Source organism: Pituophis catenifer, unplaced genomic scaffold (assembly GCF_029215685.1).
Source record: "Pituophis catenifer annectens isolate HBS135680 unplaced genomic scaffold, rPitCat1.0.hap2 SCAF_1, whole genome shotgun sequence".
NCBI lineage: Eukaryota > Metazoa > Chordata > Lepidosauria > Squamata > Colubridae > Pituophis > Pituophis catenifer.
Window position 1 is genome coordinate 110866096 of NW_027256881.1, and position 16941 is coordinate 110883036.

Consider the following 16941-nt stretch of genomic DNA (forward strand, 5'->3'; position numbering starts at 1 on the left):
TGGCCAAATTTCCTGAAATTTACACAGTTTGAACTATTTTGAACATGCAAATTGTCTTGTATGTATACTTACATATTTTGGTAATTTTATCTTAGATTTTATCTTTTTTATTATTGCTGTACTTTAGTATGAATGTGTATGGAAAAACAGCTAAGATTCAGGAGCTGCTTTTCTCATTATTTTCAGGAATAGCAACAGTGATCAGTTAAGCACCTTTTCAGAAATAAGGCCCTTTATTGCTTTTTGCCTTAAGTTGACACCAGCTACCTCTCAACAACTTCAAGGACTTTATTACCTACTAGACTGTTATAAGGTAAAAAAAAACAACAACCCACTTTAAAGCTGAATAAATTCCTTCTCCCTTTTTAATGATTGATTGTATAATATTCAAACACAAAACTAATTTATTTCATCTTCTTTAACTGTAGAGAAATTGCTTTTCTTTTATAGGAGCTAAAGGGAAACTTGAAATGCATTAATCAGACTGATTGTAGAGTAAAAAAACAAACTGAATATTCACTACTTTTTGGGCAGCCACCTCACATTTATGGCCGTCTGCTTACTGCAATTTACGACGTTTTTGCTAGAAACCATCATTTACCTCTGGTTTCCAGCACAAAATGCCCTATAACGAATAATGGGATTGCTTAATGACTATGATGTTTGCTTAACAATTGCCATGTTCGCTAAAAAGGTTGTAAAATCAGGCATGGCCATAGGCCAGTGATGGCTAACCTTTTCCAGACCGAGTGCCCAAAGTGCGCACTCCAACCCCCAAAATGCAATGCGTGTGCAGCCCCTGTGCATGCGCCCCACCCTCTGTGCATGCGAGTACGGCTCCACACATGCGCCCTACCCCTGCGCATGCGCCCATGGCCCCTGCCCGTGGCCCGCCCCCCACACATGCACTTGCCCCCCTGCAGTGCCCCCCCCACGCATTCATGGCAGAGACCTGACAATCAACTGGCTGGCAGGAGGTGTGTGCGCATGCGTGGCAGAGCTGAACTGGGGCAGCAGCTCGCGTGCTCACAGAGGGTGCTGCGTGCCACCTGTGGCATGCGTGCCATAGGTTCGCCATCACAGCCATAGGCCATGGTTTATTACTATCCTGATTTATGACTGAAATTGTGGTCATACGTCGAGGACTACTTGTATATAACAGCCAATCTGATTCTTTTTTCCTAACTGTATTTGTCCTTTAAGTGAGATAGATTTATTTTCCTATTTGTAAAGGACCATAGTTTCAGACTTTAAGCTTGAATCATTGTGAGCGCAACAATTGCCTTAAATATCACCACCGCCATACCAGGTTCTGTCAAGGCCTGAGATGGAGGCAACAAATTACTTTCTGGATGTTTGTGATATTCTAGGCCAGTGTTTCTCAACCTTGGCTGCTGGACGATGTGTGGTCTTCAACTCCCAGAATTCCCCAGCCAACAGAAACACTGTTCTAGGCTATTAGATCTGCCTAATACAGCCAGTGTTGAAATATAAGAGTACATACAAGGTGGTCCACAGGTTACCCCCCCCCGCGCTCCAAAAAAATAACGTTTTCAGACACTTTCCACAATTGATTAGAATATTAATTTTTAAAACCCCCATATGATTTTAGAAGTCCTTAATACCTTTGCCTTTTTTATCTTTCATTTTAGGTCTCTGCTGATGAAATTTCACTTCTGTGGTCAGAACTTGCAGTTGCTGCTTTTCAGGCTTTCTGGAGCACCACAGTAACTACAAGTCCTGAGCGTTGGTTGTCCTGGCAGCCATTCTGTATGGAAGAGAAGATGATATCCAGCTCATTAATGAATTCCTCTATCCAGGTTTGTGTGGGAAACTAAAATGTTCTCAAAAGGGTGATTAAATTACAGCACTTTATTCTTTCAAAAGGGATACGTGCAATAATTTGCTGATTGTAATAGTAGCTTAGACAAGCTTTGTTATCAATAAGAGTTTAGTTAAAGAATTGTTTAGCTTGCTTAGTCTCTTTTTAATATTTGCAAAATACTGTACATATTTTTACATTGGGTTACCCATGCCTTTTTTTTGTAGATGACTCCATCTTCCCTCCCATCCATCCCACCCAATATTCTATTTCACAATTTTCCCTACATGTCACTCTATACCGAGATGCGATGGCTCAATAGTTAAAGAAACTTGAGTTTGTCAACTGGAGAGCTGACAGCCGGGGTTTGAGACCCAAGCTCCGTGCAGCGGGGTGAGCTCCTGTTCCTTGCCCAAGCTCCTGCCCACCTAGCAGTTCGAAAGCATGCAAATGCAAGTAGATAAATAGATAGCACTTCGGTGGGAAGGTAACAGCATTCATTCCATGCGCCTTTGCATATAGCCATGCTGGCCACCTGACCACGGAAATTTTCTTCGGACAAAGAAGAAAATCTTCTGGCTCTGTCAGCCTAGAAACGGAGATGAGCATCACCCCCTAGAACCGTGATGGCGAACCTATGGCACGTGTGCCAAGGTGGCACCCGGAGCCATATTAGTGGGCACGCCAGCTCAGCTCTGGGGCGCATGCGTGCGCTGGACAGCTGATTTTCGGGCCTTCTGGGCCCACCAGAAGTAGAGAAACAGGCTGTTTCCTGCCTCTGGAGGGCCTGGAGGGGTAAGGAAGGCCCGTTTTTCTTTCTTACCTGGCTCCAGATCCTTTCTATAGATCTGGGAAGGGCGAAAACAGCCTTTCCCACTGCCTCGGAGGCCCTACGGAGGCTGAAAGGGTCCATTTCCCGACTCCCAGTGGGACAGGAAGTGACTTTTTTTTCTGTCCCCAGCCTCCAGAGACTCCTAGAGAGGCTCCTACAGACTCCTAGAGAGGTTCTGGAGGCTGGGGACAGCAAAAAACATCACTTCCTGTCCCACCGAGGGTTGGGAAATGGGCCCTTTCAGCCTCCGTAGGGCCTCCAAGGGAGTGGGAAAGGCTGTTTTCGACCTTCCCAGATGCATAGAAAGGATCTGGAATCAGGTAAGAAAGAAAAATGGGCCTACCAGGCCATCATGTGCCAGGAGCGGGGATGGGTGGGGTTGCGTGCTCATGCGCGTGGGCACGTGCATGTGCAACCCTCCCCCCACCCCCCCTCTCCTGGCACGCGATGGCAAAAAGGTTAGCCATCTCTGCCCTAGAAGCAGACGTGGCTGACAGGGAAACATTTACCTTTTTTCATTCTGTCCCTATTGAGTATGCTCACTACACTGATTTTTGTGGTTCCTCTGCTTTAAATGGTTTTCTACAGATAGACACTTTACTAAAATTGTATTGTGTATAATTGCTACATTTATGCTGGAAGATTCAAATTAGAAATGTGCTTGCTACTAGTTTACAGGAATTAAAAGAGTTCTCATTTTCTTGCATTGGATCCTGCAGTATTTCTTAGACTTGAATTCACTTAATGTATATTTTTTTAATATTTACAGCTGGGTCATTTTTAAAACCTGTTATGTCCAGGACTCTTATTTGTCTATTTTGTTCTCCTAATCAATTAATGCACCATTTAACTCTTGATAATTGGGTGCAAAAGACATTTCTAACAATAATCCTTACTACAACTTGCTGTTCCTTTTTCTTATATCCAGTGATTTTTCAGTGTAGTTGGCCCGTGAAAACCACTGATGAGAGAAATTGGGAATGCAATGAAATAACGCCCTCTCCTCTTTCCAATTTATGTACCATATTGTTGATCAGGACATCAGGAAGAGCCTCCCTCCATTGTAACAGTTTCCTTCACCACAGTTTTGTTACTATCTTCCATAGGAAATAGTTACTGTATGAGACAAAGAGGATTTGCGACATTTGGGATATTGGCCATGCATGTTAGCTCTCCTTGATTACAATTAGTTTTAAGGTTGTGGACTTAACCTCTTAATTTTATATAATTATCAGTGTTTTAAATGTGCATTTTGATTTTTATTAATTTAGGGTGTGGGTATTTTGAATCGAGCAGTTTTCTCCAAGTGCCTCTCTGAAATTCTAACTAGCAGCAACAAGTGGAGCCAATGGGATACAACAGGTCTTCCTATTCTGTCAGCCTCCAGGGTGACCTTGGGAGAGTGCCTGGAAAAAGCAGAGCAGCTTCAGGAAATCAGTAAAGTTTTGTGGACCAATGCAGCTTTTTCTTCTGTGGCTGAATTTAGGTACTTAAAAAAGACTGTTCCTTCATGTTTGTTCCTTAAATCCTTCATCCCTTAGAGCAGGGGTGTCAAACTGGATTTCTTCGAGGGCCGGATCAGCATTGTAGTTCTTCGCAGGCTGGGGGGACAGGGACACCTCCTGTAGCACCCTGCTGGCCAAAATGGGGCGCAGGGGGAGGGCATGCGGACCTCCCCTATGGCCTGTTTTCAGCCTCCTGCAGCACTTTACCGACTGAAAACGGGCCATAGGGGGGCCTTGTGTGCGCCCCCCCCCCCGGCCCGTTTTGGCCGGTAGAAGCACCACAGGCTGGTCCTTTGATATTTCCAGGCAGGCCCTGCAGGCCAGATTTAAGCTCCCCGTGGGCCTTGAGTTTGACACCCCTGCCTTAGAGCAATCATTAATTTAAAAAAAGAAGCGTCTCTAAATATGTCTTGGGGGGGGTTAACATTTTGATGGCGCCCCTTGCCTCTGTTGTTAGCAGGAGACCAGTTGATTCTTCTCTTGGATTTGTCTCTTGGATCTCTCCTGTTGTTCACTGATTCATAACTCTATTTTCCTTATCTCAGGCTTACAGATTCAAGGTTTCAGTATGTAATGTTACACAAGCAACTTCTGGCCCTTCAAGATTTGATTCCAGTAGAGATGCAAGAGGAATATCTCAGAAACTGTAATAAGGTGTTTTCAAAGGATTTGGTGGCCCTTCAGTATATTTGCAAAGTACTCAGGGATGTTGGTGCTCAGGAGATGATGCCCGAACAGATCCTTTGTCTCTGGCTAACTTGTGTTCAGCAGTTCTGCGGACAGGATGTAGGGCTCCATAACTTGCCTGAAGCAGCTCAACGAGGCAGCCTCTGGGTAAATCTAGGTCTTCTGCAAATCTACCTTTGGCTTCCACAGACAATATTTGATCCTGCAGTGAAAAGAAAATATAAACTCAAATATGCAATAGAAGAGGTGAGTGCTTGGAGCTAATATTTCCTTGCCTTGCAGCGAGTTTGGATGTATTAAATGGCAGCGATATTTCAAAATTTTAAGAGGCTAATCTGTAGCAATAGATAAATAAATGGATGTTAAGGCAACAGGAAGAATTTGCCATCATATGGAGGAGAAAAAAATCAACATAGCATTTAATATGCAAATTGCATTAATCTTATCAGAAATAAGGATAAATACCTTACTGATTTAAAAAAAACTTGAGTAATTACAAGGGCAGAATTATCCATATAGGATGAATAAAGTTGTGCATAAATATACGAAACTTGAAATATTGCCCTTATTATAGAATGTGGGAACAGATGAAGGTTCTGTACAATTTGATGCAAACTAGCAGAATTTGAAACCAATAGCTCTACTTCTTCATCATCAGATACTATATTTAGAAGCATAATGTTTTTAGATATAATTTTGATTATCTGATATGTCTAATTGTCTTGTTAAAGATCAGACACTTGCAAATGCCTATCTCACCTGTACATTCTTGATACATCGTAATGGTTTTTGTTTTAATTGAAGCAACAGTAAAAGTAGTATTTGAATCAAGCCAATTTTTCTCTCCTGCTTTCAGTTGCATCATCTGGAATGTGAATGGAAAACTCACAGACTGTCCACTCAGTTACGTACAGGGAAAGATCTTGAAGACGAGCCCATCAACAGTCATGATCACCCTCATATTAGGTACAGTGGAGATTTAGTACAACTGATGCAACTCTGGAACTTTGTATGTTCACCTTATTTCCATCTTCAAAAGAATGATTGTAAATGGCTGAAGTAGTCCATTTGGCCTTTGGTTCGAGTCAGTATTCTTTTTATATTGCTGGGACCTTTAAATTGTCATTTGGTTGGTGAATAAAAGAGAAAAATATTTTTGTGAGAAAAGGCAACTTAATATGATTCTATTCTACCGTGTTTCCCCGAAAATAAGACCCTGCCTTATATTTTTTTGAACCGCGAAATAAGCGCTTGGGATTATTTTCGGGGAGGTCCTATTATTTTGGGGCATGTGGAACAAGACGGGGATCCTCTTGCCATCTTACCTGATTTCCAGCTCTGTCTCCCTAACCCTAACCAGAGGAAATGGCGGGGGCCGGCTGCACATGAGTTTAAATATTTTTGGGGAGGTCTTATTTTTGGGGGAGGGCTTATCTGATATATTGATTTTTTTTAAAAGAACATTAATTTTTTTCCTAGAAAAACTGTAGAAATTGCCTGTGTTCTTCGTATTAAAAAAGAACAGTCAATAATATCAATCAGAGATTAAGCACTTGGACAAATACTTAATTTTATCCAAGTAGCTTTAATAGTATTATTTGGAAATAGGGTTTAAATCTTTATGCATCTCCTTCTTCCGCAGGTTGTTATGCCAAAGAATCCAAAAGCTGAAAGATCAGATTGCCAGACTTGAACAGAAGCAAGCCTTTCGACCCCAGATTCCTTTGTTTGAGTCCTTATATCAAGAAGTCCATCAATACATTGGCAGCATTGCCCAGATTTCAAAAGTCCAGGATCTCATGACTCGCCTTCTGCAGCTTTTCCGGGCAGAAAAGTCTCAGGGGGTACAGAATGTGCTAAATGAAGAAGCAGCTTGGCAGCAGTCACACCATCAGTTCAGGAGACATTTGGCAGAGAACTATGCCGCCTTCCCTGATGTGGTCATTCCTCTGCAAGCTGCCATTTTGCAGATGCAGCACGGCCTGAGGCTGGTAGCTTCTGAAGTCCATAAGGCCACCTTTGACAGTTTCGTCAGTCCAGCCAAACTGGGAAGCCTTGTTGTCTCTCTGCTTTCATTCCCTTCCATTAGTAGCACTTTCCCCACATACCTCTCCCATGCAGATACACTGTGTTCTGTGAGAACTCTGGACATCCTTCATGGCTTGAAGAGGTTATCTCTAAAATACATTGCTGAAGAGTCTGAGAAAGCACAAAAAATGTGCCTTACCCAGGAGCAGCTGCTGGTGAATGCTTTACTATATCTCCAGTGCCATGTGTTGTCCAAGGGAGGAGTGGACCATAAATCTCTGCTACTTTTCAGGCATTTGTTTCAGGTATAATGTCTGTCTGTCTGACTGTACAATCTATCTATGTAGCCATTCATCCATCTAAATGATGTATATGGCCAGCCATCTCAAAGTAATGACTCTGGGCAGCACAGCACATATTAAGTATTGTTTGGTTTTAGAACCCTAGGAAATAATCTTAATTTTCCCAGGGATTTATTCCAAAATGTAAATTATAGTGGAGAGTGAGGGCATTTGGTAAACAAAAGACAACAATTATAAGCTGTTTTTTAAAAAAATATATGTGTACTAAAATGTATTTTACAAATTAGGGTGGATTAAAATTTACAAGATTTAAAAATTGGAATGAAGGTTTGCATGCATTCTCTCTCTCTCTCTCACACACACACACACACACACACACACACACATCACATAGAGAAACATTATTTGAAAAGGCAGTATCTATGCAGAGAAAGAGCAGCACACACATGGGCAATTGCCGGCCTTTAGAGGCATATATTGCTAGAGCTTCCCTTTTTTACCATTCCATCTATGAAGGGAAGGAATACCCACAGAAATAGGAAGTGGGGTGTTGTTGTTTTCTTGCAATGTATTTGTCCCAAATGACTGTATGAAAAGGTCTTGTATCACTATGTGCCTTAACTCAAGACATACCTATACTTTGTATTTGTTCGTTCTTACTTCATAGGTAATTATAAATGAATGGGATGAGCAAGAACGCCGGGCTCAAGAGGAAGAGGAACAAAAGAACAGTCTTTATCGATATAAGACCAAGAGCCATGGAAGTGGCCTGAGTGAGGAGGAGGAGGAAGAGAGAGAATTCAGGAGGAAATTCCCCCTTCATGAAAAGGTAGGCAGGCAGCTAATGAAAAGTCTGTCTGAGAGTTATTCCATTGTGGTGCTTCTGTTTTGCATGGGAAATAAAACAACGTCCCATTTTGTAAATCTACCTAATTGTATGGAAGTATACAATACGCACAGTCAATTTCTGATCTTAAGACATGATATGATAAATTTGTATTAAACATATGTTTTAATAAAACTTTTAACAGGACTTTGAAGATATTACTGCTCAGGAAACTCTTGAGGGGAAAATGGAAACAGAAGTTGTTTTAGAAGAAGCAGCTGTCCCTGAAAAAACTCTTCTTTCTCATCACTCAATGAAAACAGTAATGATAGTTCATCAGCAATTTTGTCTTTCCTTTGCCCAGTCCTTGTGGTATCAACAAAACATACCACCCAATCAAAGTAAACTTCAGTTGAGCCTGTTTCTTTCCTGCTACCAGACTGGTATTTCCCTGATCGCCCAATTTTATCCCTTGATTGGTAAGGCTTCTCTGATTTTTTTTTTTTTTTCAGGTACAAGATTCCAATAGCTTTTCTTTCAGAGGACACTTTGGTTTGTCCACTGTTAAGAACCCCAATTTGCATATTTTTGGGGGGTGGGGAGGAAGAATTATAGAAGATTCCAGGACATAAATTATTTGTGTAGAGCATGCTGATCACTGATACAACTGAGTGTAGTGTGAAGCAGAGGTGGTATTCAGCAGGTTCTGACCAGTTCTGGAGAACCAGTAGTGGAAATTTTGAGTAGTTCGGAGAACCGGTAAATACCACCTCTGACTGGCCCCGCCCCCATCTATTCTCTGCCTCCTAAGTCCCAGCTGATCGGGAGGAAATGGGGATTTTGCAGTAACCTTCCCCTGGAGTGGGGAGGGAATGGAGATTTTACATTATCCTTCCCCTGCCACATCCACCAAGCCATGCCACACCCACCAAGCCACACACACAGAACTGGTGGTAAAAAAATTTGAATCCCACCACTGGTGTGAAGTGCTGGCCAGGAACTGAAAGTTTCAGATTTAACCACCAACCTGATCTTAGAATGCACTGAGTAATGTCGGAGAACCATTACCACAATTTTTTTCACAGGATTATTATTGAGATAAAATGAGAGGAAACTTACTATGTAAGTTATCTGGTGCTCTCAAAGTAATGGAGGGGGCTACATGCCATAAATAAACAGTACATTATTTCTAACAATAATTTATATTGTTGTATTGAATACAATAATTTGTACTGCATTATTTTTAACTATATTTCAGTAAAACTATTCTGCCAATGTGGTTGTGGCAAGAAGATGGGGTGTATAGAAATAGTCCTTGATGTACAACTATTTATTTAGCGAACATTCGAAGTTATGATGAAGAAACTTAAGGCCTGTTACTGAAGTTACAACTGTTGCAGTGCTTCCACAATCATGTGATTGTGATCTGGGTGCGTGGCAGCCTGTTCACACTTACAAACAGTTGTCAAGTCCCTGCAGTCATGTGATCATTTGCAATCTTCCCTGCTGATTTCCCCAGAAAATCAACGGAGAAGCTGGTACAAAGGTCCATGCTGAAATCCAAGCAGGATTTTTGACTCCAGAATGCAAGGGGTTTTGAAGTTTCTCTATTCTGGGGCTTAAAATCCTGCTTGGATTTTGGCACAGACCTTTTTAAGTCCACTACATTCAATGACCAAGATTCCAGTTCCAATTGTAGTCATAAGTTGAGGAGTACCTGTAATTTTGTTTTTTGCTTAATATGGAAAAAAGTTGCATCTTCTTAAAAGTGTGCATGCTCTGGGGGTGCAGACCCCCTTTGGAATGAGCTCTCATAGTTTGTACAAGGCATCCAGCACTTGTATTTTCTCCCTCATTGCTCATTACTGGAATTTTCTTTCACTCTTGGTCTCTGCAATCTTAGGTTCAGAAATAAATGATAATCTTCACGGCAGCCAACTTCTAGCTAGCACAATATTGCAGAATACACTTTTTGAAAAAGGAAACTCAGAGCTTGCCTTGAAAAGCGAAGGGGCCTATGACTTTTATCACCATCCTAATATTCAGCAAATACAACAGTGTCAAGTTCTGCTCAAAAACTTTCATAAAGAAGTGAAGGCACTATTACAAGATTGGCCAGAACACCCTGCACTTGTCCAGGTAAGCACATTTAGATTTTTTTTTTTTAAAAAAAAGTAGGAATTATATGATCATTAGTACTTGCTGAATGCTGACAGTACATTTATATTTTGCTTTGATGTATCCTATATTAAAACTTTTGGGTAACAATGCAATGGATTATGAACTAGCTAAATTAAATATTACGTCCAGCCATACATAGTAGTCACAAAACAGCTTTATGCTTTTATTAAATCCCTGACAAATGTTTTATCTTTTCTAAAGGTATAAGTAAGTTATTTTATAATATTATTTTCAAACTTTGGAAAGTGTGGGCCAGAAACATCTTTCTTTTTCAATTTGCAGCTCTTGGTGGTGATGGACAGAATTTGTAGATTTCCTCTCTCCAGCCCTCTTTCAAAGATTCTAAATGGCTTGGAAATTCTGCTAGCCAAGTCTCAGGTCAGATCTTCTATGTATAAGTGAATATGTAACAAAACTAGTAAGAAGTAAGAAGCTGTTGTAATAGTACAGGTAGCCTTTTCTTAGCAACTGCCACAGATATTGACTATGTACAAATACAACAGTAATAAAACAAAAGCCTTCATCATGAAACTGATTAAGGCCTTGTCAGTTTCAGGCAGGACATGCAGCTGGCCCCCGAATTCTAATCTAATTAGGATCACAAAGCTCAGCTTCTTAATTGCAGTTAGTACTTTTAGGTAAGCACTAAAAGCAGCTCGGGAAGAGCTTTTTTTAAAGCAATATCCCTGCCCTGCAAAAAGCGGGGGGGGGGGGGATAGGTCAGGCACAGGTCACTGTTCGAGAAAACTTTACTGAATGAGACAGCAGAAATCAGTGATTATGCTCTTTCTCGTTTAATTAGTAAACATTTTGCAGTCACTAAAGGAGGACTACCTTTAGTAGAACAAATTTCTAACAAAGTGAATGATGGTAATATTGAAAAGGAGCTCTGTGCCACATTGTGAAATTGACTCGCAGGTACAGAGTTAAGTATTAGGGTAGAGTTGTCTCTTCTATTACCTTACCATGAAGAGTTGCTAAAATAATTCCACTCACTTTGCCTTTGGCAGAGCTACACTAAATAACAATCCAAAAAGAGCAACCTCCTGGGAGGAGCAGTCCTAAAAAATGTAAAGAAGCCCATCCTCACCCCTCACCTTGAAATTCATGAGTAAAGATTGGCAGGATTGCAAGGCTACCTATAGACTGACTTGAAGGCAGATAGCCAAGCACCTCTCTCACTTCTAATTCAGACAGCATTTTATTAACAATATAGAGTAATTAAAACTCACTGGGTCATATATAAAAAGGATGGATCAAACAAGTGTGATCATATTTAAAATTCAGGTAATCCTTATTTAGCAACTACAGTTGATGCTGACAACTTGGGCATTAAGCAAAGCAATTGCTAAGTAAAACCACCATTCTATTTATAATCTTATTTCAGTTTTCTTTGCTTTACAGACCTGCGAAGGTCATGAATGCAGGCATTGATCACAAAGTTATTTTTTCAATACTGTGATAATTGTGAATGGTCACTAAATGAAGCAAATTGCTAAATAAGGACCACCAGCATAAAGTGTTCCCCTCTCCCATGCATTCCAGATACTGTTACAATTCCAGACAACTAGAAACCAATTGCTTGAGAAAGGCTAGTACAGTGAGCAAAGGATGGCTTTTTAACATCATCTGCAATTTACTTGAAAGGTATCACTTTGTTTTGTAGGATTGGGAAGAGAATGCTAGCCGGGCTGTGTCTCTGAGGAAACATCTTGATCTCATCACTCAGATGATCATTCAGTGGCGGAAGCTAGAATTGAAGTATGTACTGTTACATACAGCTGCAGATGGAGCAGTGGGGTCTTTGCAACATGGGGCGGGGCTGGGCTGAAACAATTGGTGCTTTCACTGCAGGGCTGGAGTGAGCTCGGATGAATGTGGCTTCATATCTTGTTGCTGAGGACAGTGGAGTGCAGAGTGGCAGGGCCTGCGTAGTGTGTGCATAGTACAATATGTGCACATCCTGAAGTCATAAAAGATCATGTGACTACAGGGACACGCCATAACTTTAAGAACTGAGCGTAAATACTATTTGTTTAGTGCTATTGTAATTTGGAACAGTCACTAAATAAGTGATTAAGTAAAGCAAAATAAGCAATATAGTAAAAGAACAATAACCATAATAAAGTAATGAAGAGGCCTAGATTTGTTTACAACAGACAATAGGGCTCTGCCAAACTGTGATTAACCTGAAGGCTGGATTTTTTTTTTTTTTTTTTTGAAAAAAAATGTCTTCATTTAATGTTGGATAAACAAATGACTGTTATTGAGGATAAACTGTAGGAGAAGGGATGGCAGAACCTGGTAGCAGAGTAAAAACAGGGATTAGCTTAGAATACCAATATGGCTATAAGAGAACTAAGTCCAACCCCCCCCCCCTTAAGTGCCTTTGACCCTTATCCAATTAAGCATTGTTCCTGTGCATAGTCTTTTAGCATAAATAAATTTATTTGAACCTTCATATGTGGACCTGGTCTTTCATATAAAGCATTAAACTTTACTTTTTTTCTCCTCTCATGTTTTCAGTGGTTGGTCTGCCAGTTTGGACAATGTAATGAAACAGTACACAGAAAAATCAATGAAGCACTGGCTTTCACTCTATCAAATGGTTGAAAAATACCAACAAGAACAGGCAGAGAAGAAAATTGAAGGTTAGAAAATATTCATGTAGTAAAATAAGCTGCTAATAGAAGCCTCTCCTGTAAAGTTAACTTTACCCAGTAAAGAAGATGCATATCTATGAATGAGATAAATTAATATAACACAAGAATTGCATAGTTTGTGTTTGTATATTTGTAACTACAACGGTGGATGGAATATATCTCTGTGGTCGCACCGACCATCTGGAATGGGTTGCCCACCGGGCTCCAGACGGCCCCCGACCTCCGCACCTTCCGCACCGACCTAAAGACATGGCTCTTTCAGCAACTTCCCTGATCTGCCTTGGATTTTTACTAGGGGATTTGGGAATTTTAATTGGCTTTTAATATTATTTAATTTTTATCTATTGTCGGGTTGTTTTATTGTTGTGAGCCCCCCGAGTCCTACAGGAGAAGGGCGGCATATAAATCTGACAAAATAAATAAATATCTCATTCAAATCAAGTTGAGGTAAATAATGTGATTTAATTGTACCATTGTTCCTCCCCCCCCCCCCAACCAATTCTAGCCTCCTTTAAATTGAATAAGAATTTGTATTAACTCTTATCTACTCTTGACATTACGGGGAGAGGGATTATAGGACAAACAATCATAGTTTTGAAGTTGAACGTAATTTATATGTAAGTTATATTTGCACTAAAGAAATATAGGAGGCAGGAGTGTTTGTTTTGTTGGTATGTCTTTATTGGAAATCATCAACATTAAACAGCTTCCATAATGTATTTTTCTCATTTTTCTGCTGCTCATTTATCTCTTACAATTCCAACTTCTTGAAACTGATAGAAGTTAATTTAGCATCTATGGTCGATACACTGAAACTTTTCATAGAAGGATCCACATTGGGGGAATTTCATACAAGACTTCAAATGCTCTTAGAATTCCACTGCCATACCTTGTTGATGACACAGAAGGAAAAAAATAGTAAGTGCTGTTTTTTGTTTCCTGGGTCAGGATTCATTTGTTTGCTAACAAATTGACAAATATTAGTGGCAGTATTACCTGAAGGATATAACAAAATCATTCATTGCATTTCTTTTCTGTTCACTTACTCTACCTTTTATTCAATGCTGCTAATATTTTATATGCCTAGGGTAAACATAATTAAGATTAGTTGTTGCAGTGCAAGATGACTTTTTATAGGTAACTTTTAAAATAGTTCCATGGTAGTCCTTCAAATTTGGGCACTATCTTTTAAAAAACTTGTTAAGTAAATGAGATTTTTTTTTTTTTGTAGTTGGATGCCAAACTGATTTGTGAAAACAGGGTTCTTTCTAGTTTGGAACTAAATCTAAATAATACTGTGGTATTCATATGCCTTTATTATAGAAGCAGGAAACTAAATGATTTTTTTTTCTCTTTTTAGATATGCTGGGCAATGTATTATGGAATCTATATAATTATTATAAGCAATTTTCAGAATCTGTCCATGCCAAGCTGATTGAACAGCGACATCCCATAGAAAAAGAACTGAAGGTGAGGATGAGATACTTAAGTATGATGACAGTTGTCTAATTCCTGAATATCAAATATCAATAAAAGGATCATATTTTTCTTTAAACTGAAAACATGAAATCACATTACAGATAGTTTTCACATAGTGACTGTCCATGATGGAAAAGTAACTTTGCGACCAATCCTCACATTTATGACTTTTGCAGTTGTGTGAAGCAAAGGAAAGCGGAAGCATGATAATCAACACAGTTGTGGTTTCACTTAGTGACTGCTTTGCTTAATGATTGAGCTGCTGAGCCCAGTTGTGGTTGCTAAGTGAGAACTACTTGCAGTACTTTGCAGTGTGCATATTAAGACATAATAATAAATGAAGTTTTGTTTTCCACTGTAGGAGTTTGTGAAAATCTCAAGATGGAATGATGTCAGCTTTTGGGCTGTAAAACAATCTGTAGAAAAGACACACAGGTAAATGAAGTTTTGGTAAAATGTCCATTTCAGACATTCATTTGAGATCTCCTTTTTCTTCTTTCAACCTATTTCTTTGTTCTTTAAAACCAACTCTGCAAAGTATTAAGAAAAGACAGAGAGAAGAATAAAATTCAGCAACACTCTCATAGAGCTTGATGCCTAATGTTACAATGCATAACAAATCAACAAAATTACAGTAGGATATAACCAGTCTGCCTATCTCATTGTTGCAGGGTGTAACAGAAACTCCCATTTTAAACTGAATTAAATTTGATTCCTTAATGTGTGCAATATTGGCTGCATTCACACAATTCTGTCAGAATCTTTATTTTTTGTTAAACAAGCCACCATTCATAACAGTAAGCCATGTTTAGTTGGATTCACATATTGTGCTAAGCTGAGAACAAACAAACTATATTCTTTCTTAGTGTTATGTGCAAACTCTAACATTACATATAAAGTTTGAACAATGCCTTTCACTTTGAAAGATAAATGTATACCTGCTGTTCTCCTAGTTCTCAACTTTGGTTTTCATGGGCTCTAGGACCCTGTTTAAATTTATGAAGAAATTTGAAGCTGCTCTTGGTGAACCTTGTCAATCAGCCTTGGTGGAAATGCCTAAAGAAGAACAACTCATTTCCCTGCAGGATCAGAAAACACCAGAGAATGTTGAAACTAACATTCAGAAGCTAAACAATATACTGAGGAAACACCTAACTGTAAAATTAGATGCTACTCAGGTACCTGTGGCTATTTATTATGGTGAAATAATTGAGTATTAAACATTTTTATATAGTGCACTGGATTCTTTTCAGAGAGTACTATTTCCAGTTAATTATGTATGTGGCAGATATAAGATTTTTCCTAGAGCATTTACAGCACATAGTTCACTATGTCATTCCAAATTTCAGAACTGAAGCTGTATATTGACCTTCCCATGTTCAAAAAAAGTTAAAAGTGTTAGGGGAAAATCTCCTTTTCTGATTATTTAAAATGGTGGAGATCTCTTTGGAAAATGTTTGTTTCATTAGTAAGCAGTCAAAGTTTAAGAGCTGCGGTGGCGCAGTGGTTAGAGTGCAGTACTGCAGGTTACTTCTGCTGATCACCGGCTGCCAGCAGTTTGGCAGATTGAATCCCACCAGGCTCAAGGTTGACTCAGCCTTCCATCTTTCTGAGGTGGATAAAATGAGGACCCAAATTGTTGGGGGCAAAAGGCTGACTCTGTAAACCACTTAGAGAGGGCTGTGAAGCGGTATATAAGTTTAAGTGCTATTGCTATTGCTAAGGCTACTGGCTAAGGCCAGTCTATTCCTTTTTTAAAAAAATCAAATTTTATTGATTTCCCCCCCCCCCACATTCACCCGCATATTTTATGAACAGAGTATTGACCATATCATAACTTATACAATTTATCATATTCAAATACATTTTGCACAATTACAATTTTTGCCAAAATTTCCTTTTTCCATTTTTTGATCATGTCTTAAAATTTCTATGCTTATTTGTATAAACAACATCTTTATTCACCCTCAAATTCTAATTTTTCTGTTTTAACTCATATTTATTCTCTTTAATTTTTAATAACTCATTCTTTATCCTAGTGCATTTATGCATGTTCGAGATTGCCTTTCTTCCATTTCATCTTTTTTATTGTACAGCAATCTTTCTTCTCAATCTCTTCCATCTCTCTCCCTTCTTTCCTTTCTACTTTCTTATTCCCTCTTCTCCTACTCCTTCTCTACTTCCCCTTCCTTTCTCCCTCTCCTCCTCCCTTTCTAACCCTCTCTCCTACTCTTATTTCCCCTCCCTTCCTTCCTCCCCTCTTTCCTTTCTTCCCATTCCTCTCTCCTTCTTCCCTTCCCTTCCCTCCCTCTACTCCTCTTTCGTCTCTCTCTATTGCTGTATTCATTTTCAGTTTTCTATTTTCCACTATGGTGTCCAGGCAGCCCCGACTTTTCTTTCATTTATTTTCTCAAAATTCCCCTTATCTTTTAATTATTAACAATGTATTTCAACTTATTCCATTTTTATCTTAAATCCTTTGTTAGTATAACCTTCCAACCCTTAACAATATCTTTCTTCTATTTTATTTCTTACATGCATTATTTTATTCTTACCTGCATCATTTATTAACATTTCCATTTTATTCAATTTTACATTTGAATTTTCCCCCTTGAT

At 39.3% G+C, this 16941-nt stretch overlaps 1 protein-coding gene across 1 annotated transcript in view; it reads left to right on the top strand.

The window, feature by feature from the left end:
* Positions 1-16941, top strand: part of MDN1 (midasin AAA ATPase 1) — a 119218-nt gene that overhangs the window by 66249 nt on the left and 36028 nt on the right. The window contains exons 58-73 of the mRNA XM_070932851.1: positions 187-313; positions 1653-1820; positions 3926-4140; positions 4705-5092; positions 5703-5812; positions 6489-7179; positions 7844-8005; positions 8208-8481; positions 9906-10141; positions 10466-10561; positions 11850-11944; positions 12710-12834; positions 13627-13764; positions 14207-14316; positions 14687-14760; positions 15308-15503. Coding sequence (XP_070788952.1) covers positions 187-313; positions 1653-1820; positions 3926-4140; positions 4705-5092; positions 5703-5812; positions 6489-7179; positions 7844-8005; positions 8208-8481; positions 9906-10141; positions 10466-10561; positions 11850-11944; positions 12710-12834; positions 13627-13764; positions 14207-14316; positions 14687-14760; positions 15308-15503 — 3205 coding nt within the window. The remainder of the gene's footprint in view (positions 1-186; positions 314-1652; positions 1821-3925; positions 4141-4704; positions 5093-5702; positions 5813-6488; positions 7180-7843; positions 8006-8207; positions 8482-9905; positions 10142-10465; positions 10562-11849; positions 11945-12709; positions 12835-13626; positions 13765-14206; positions 14317-14686; positions 14761-15307; positions 15504-16941) is intronic.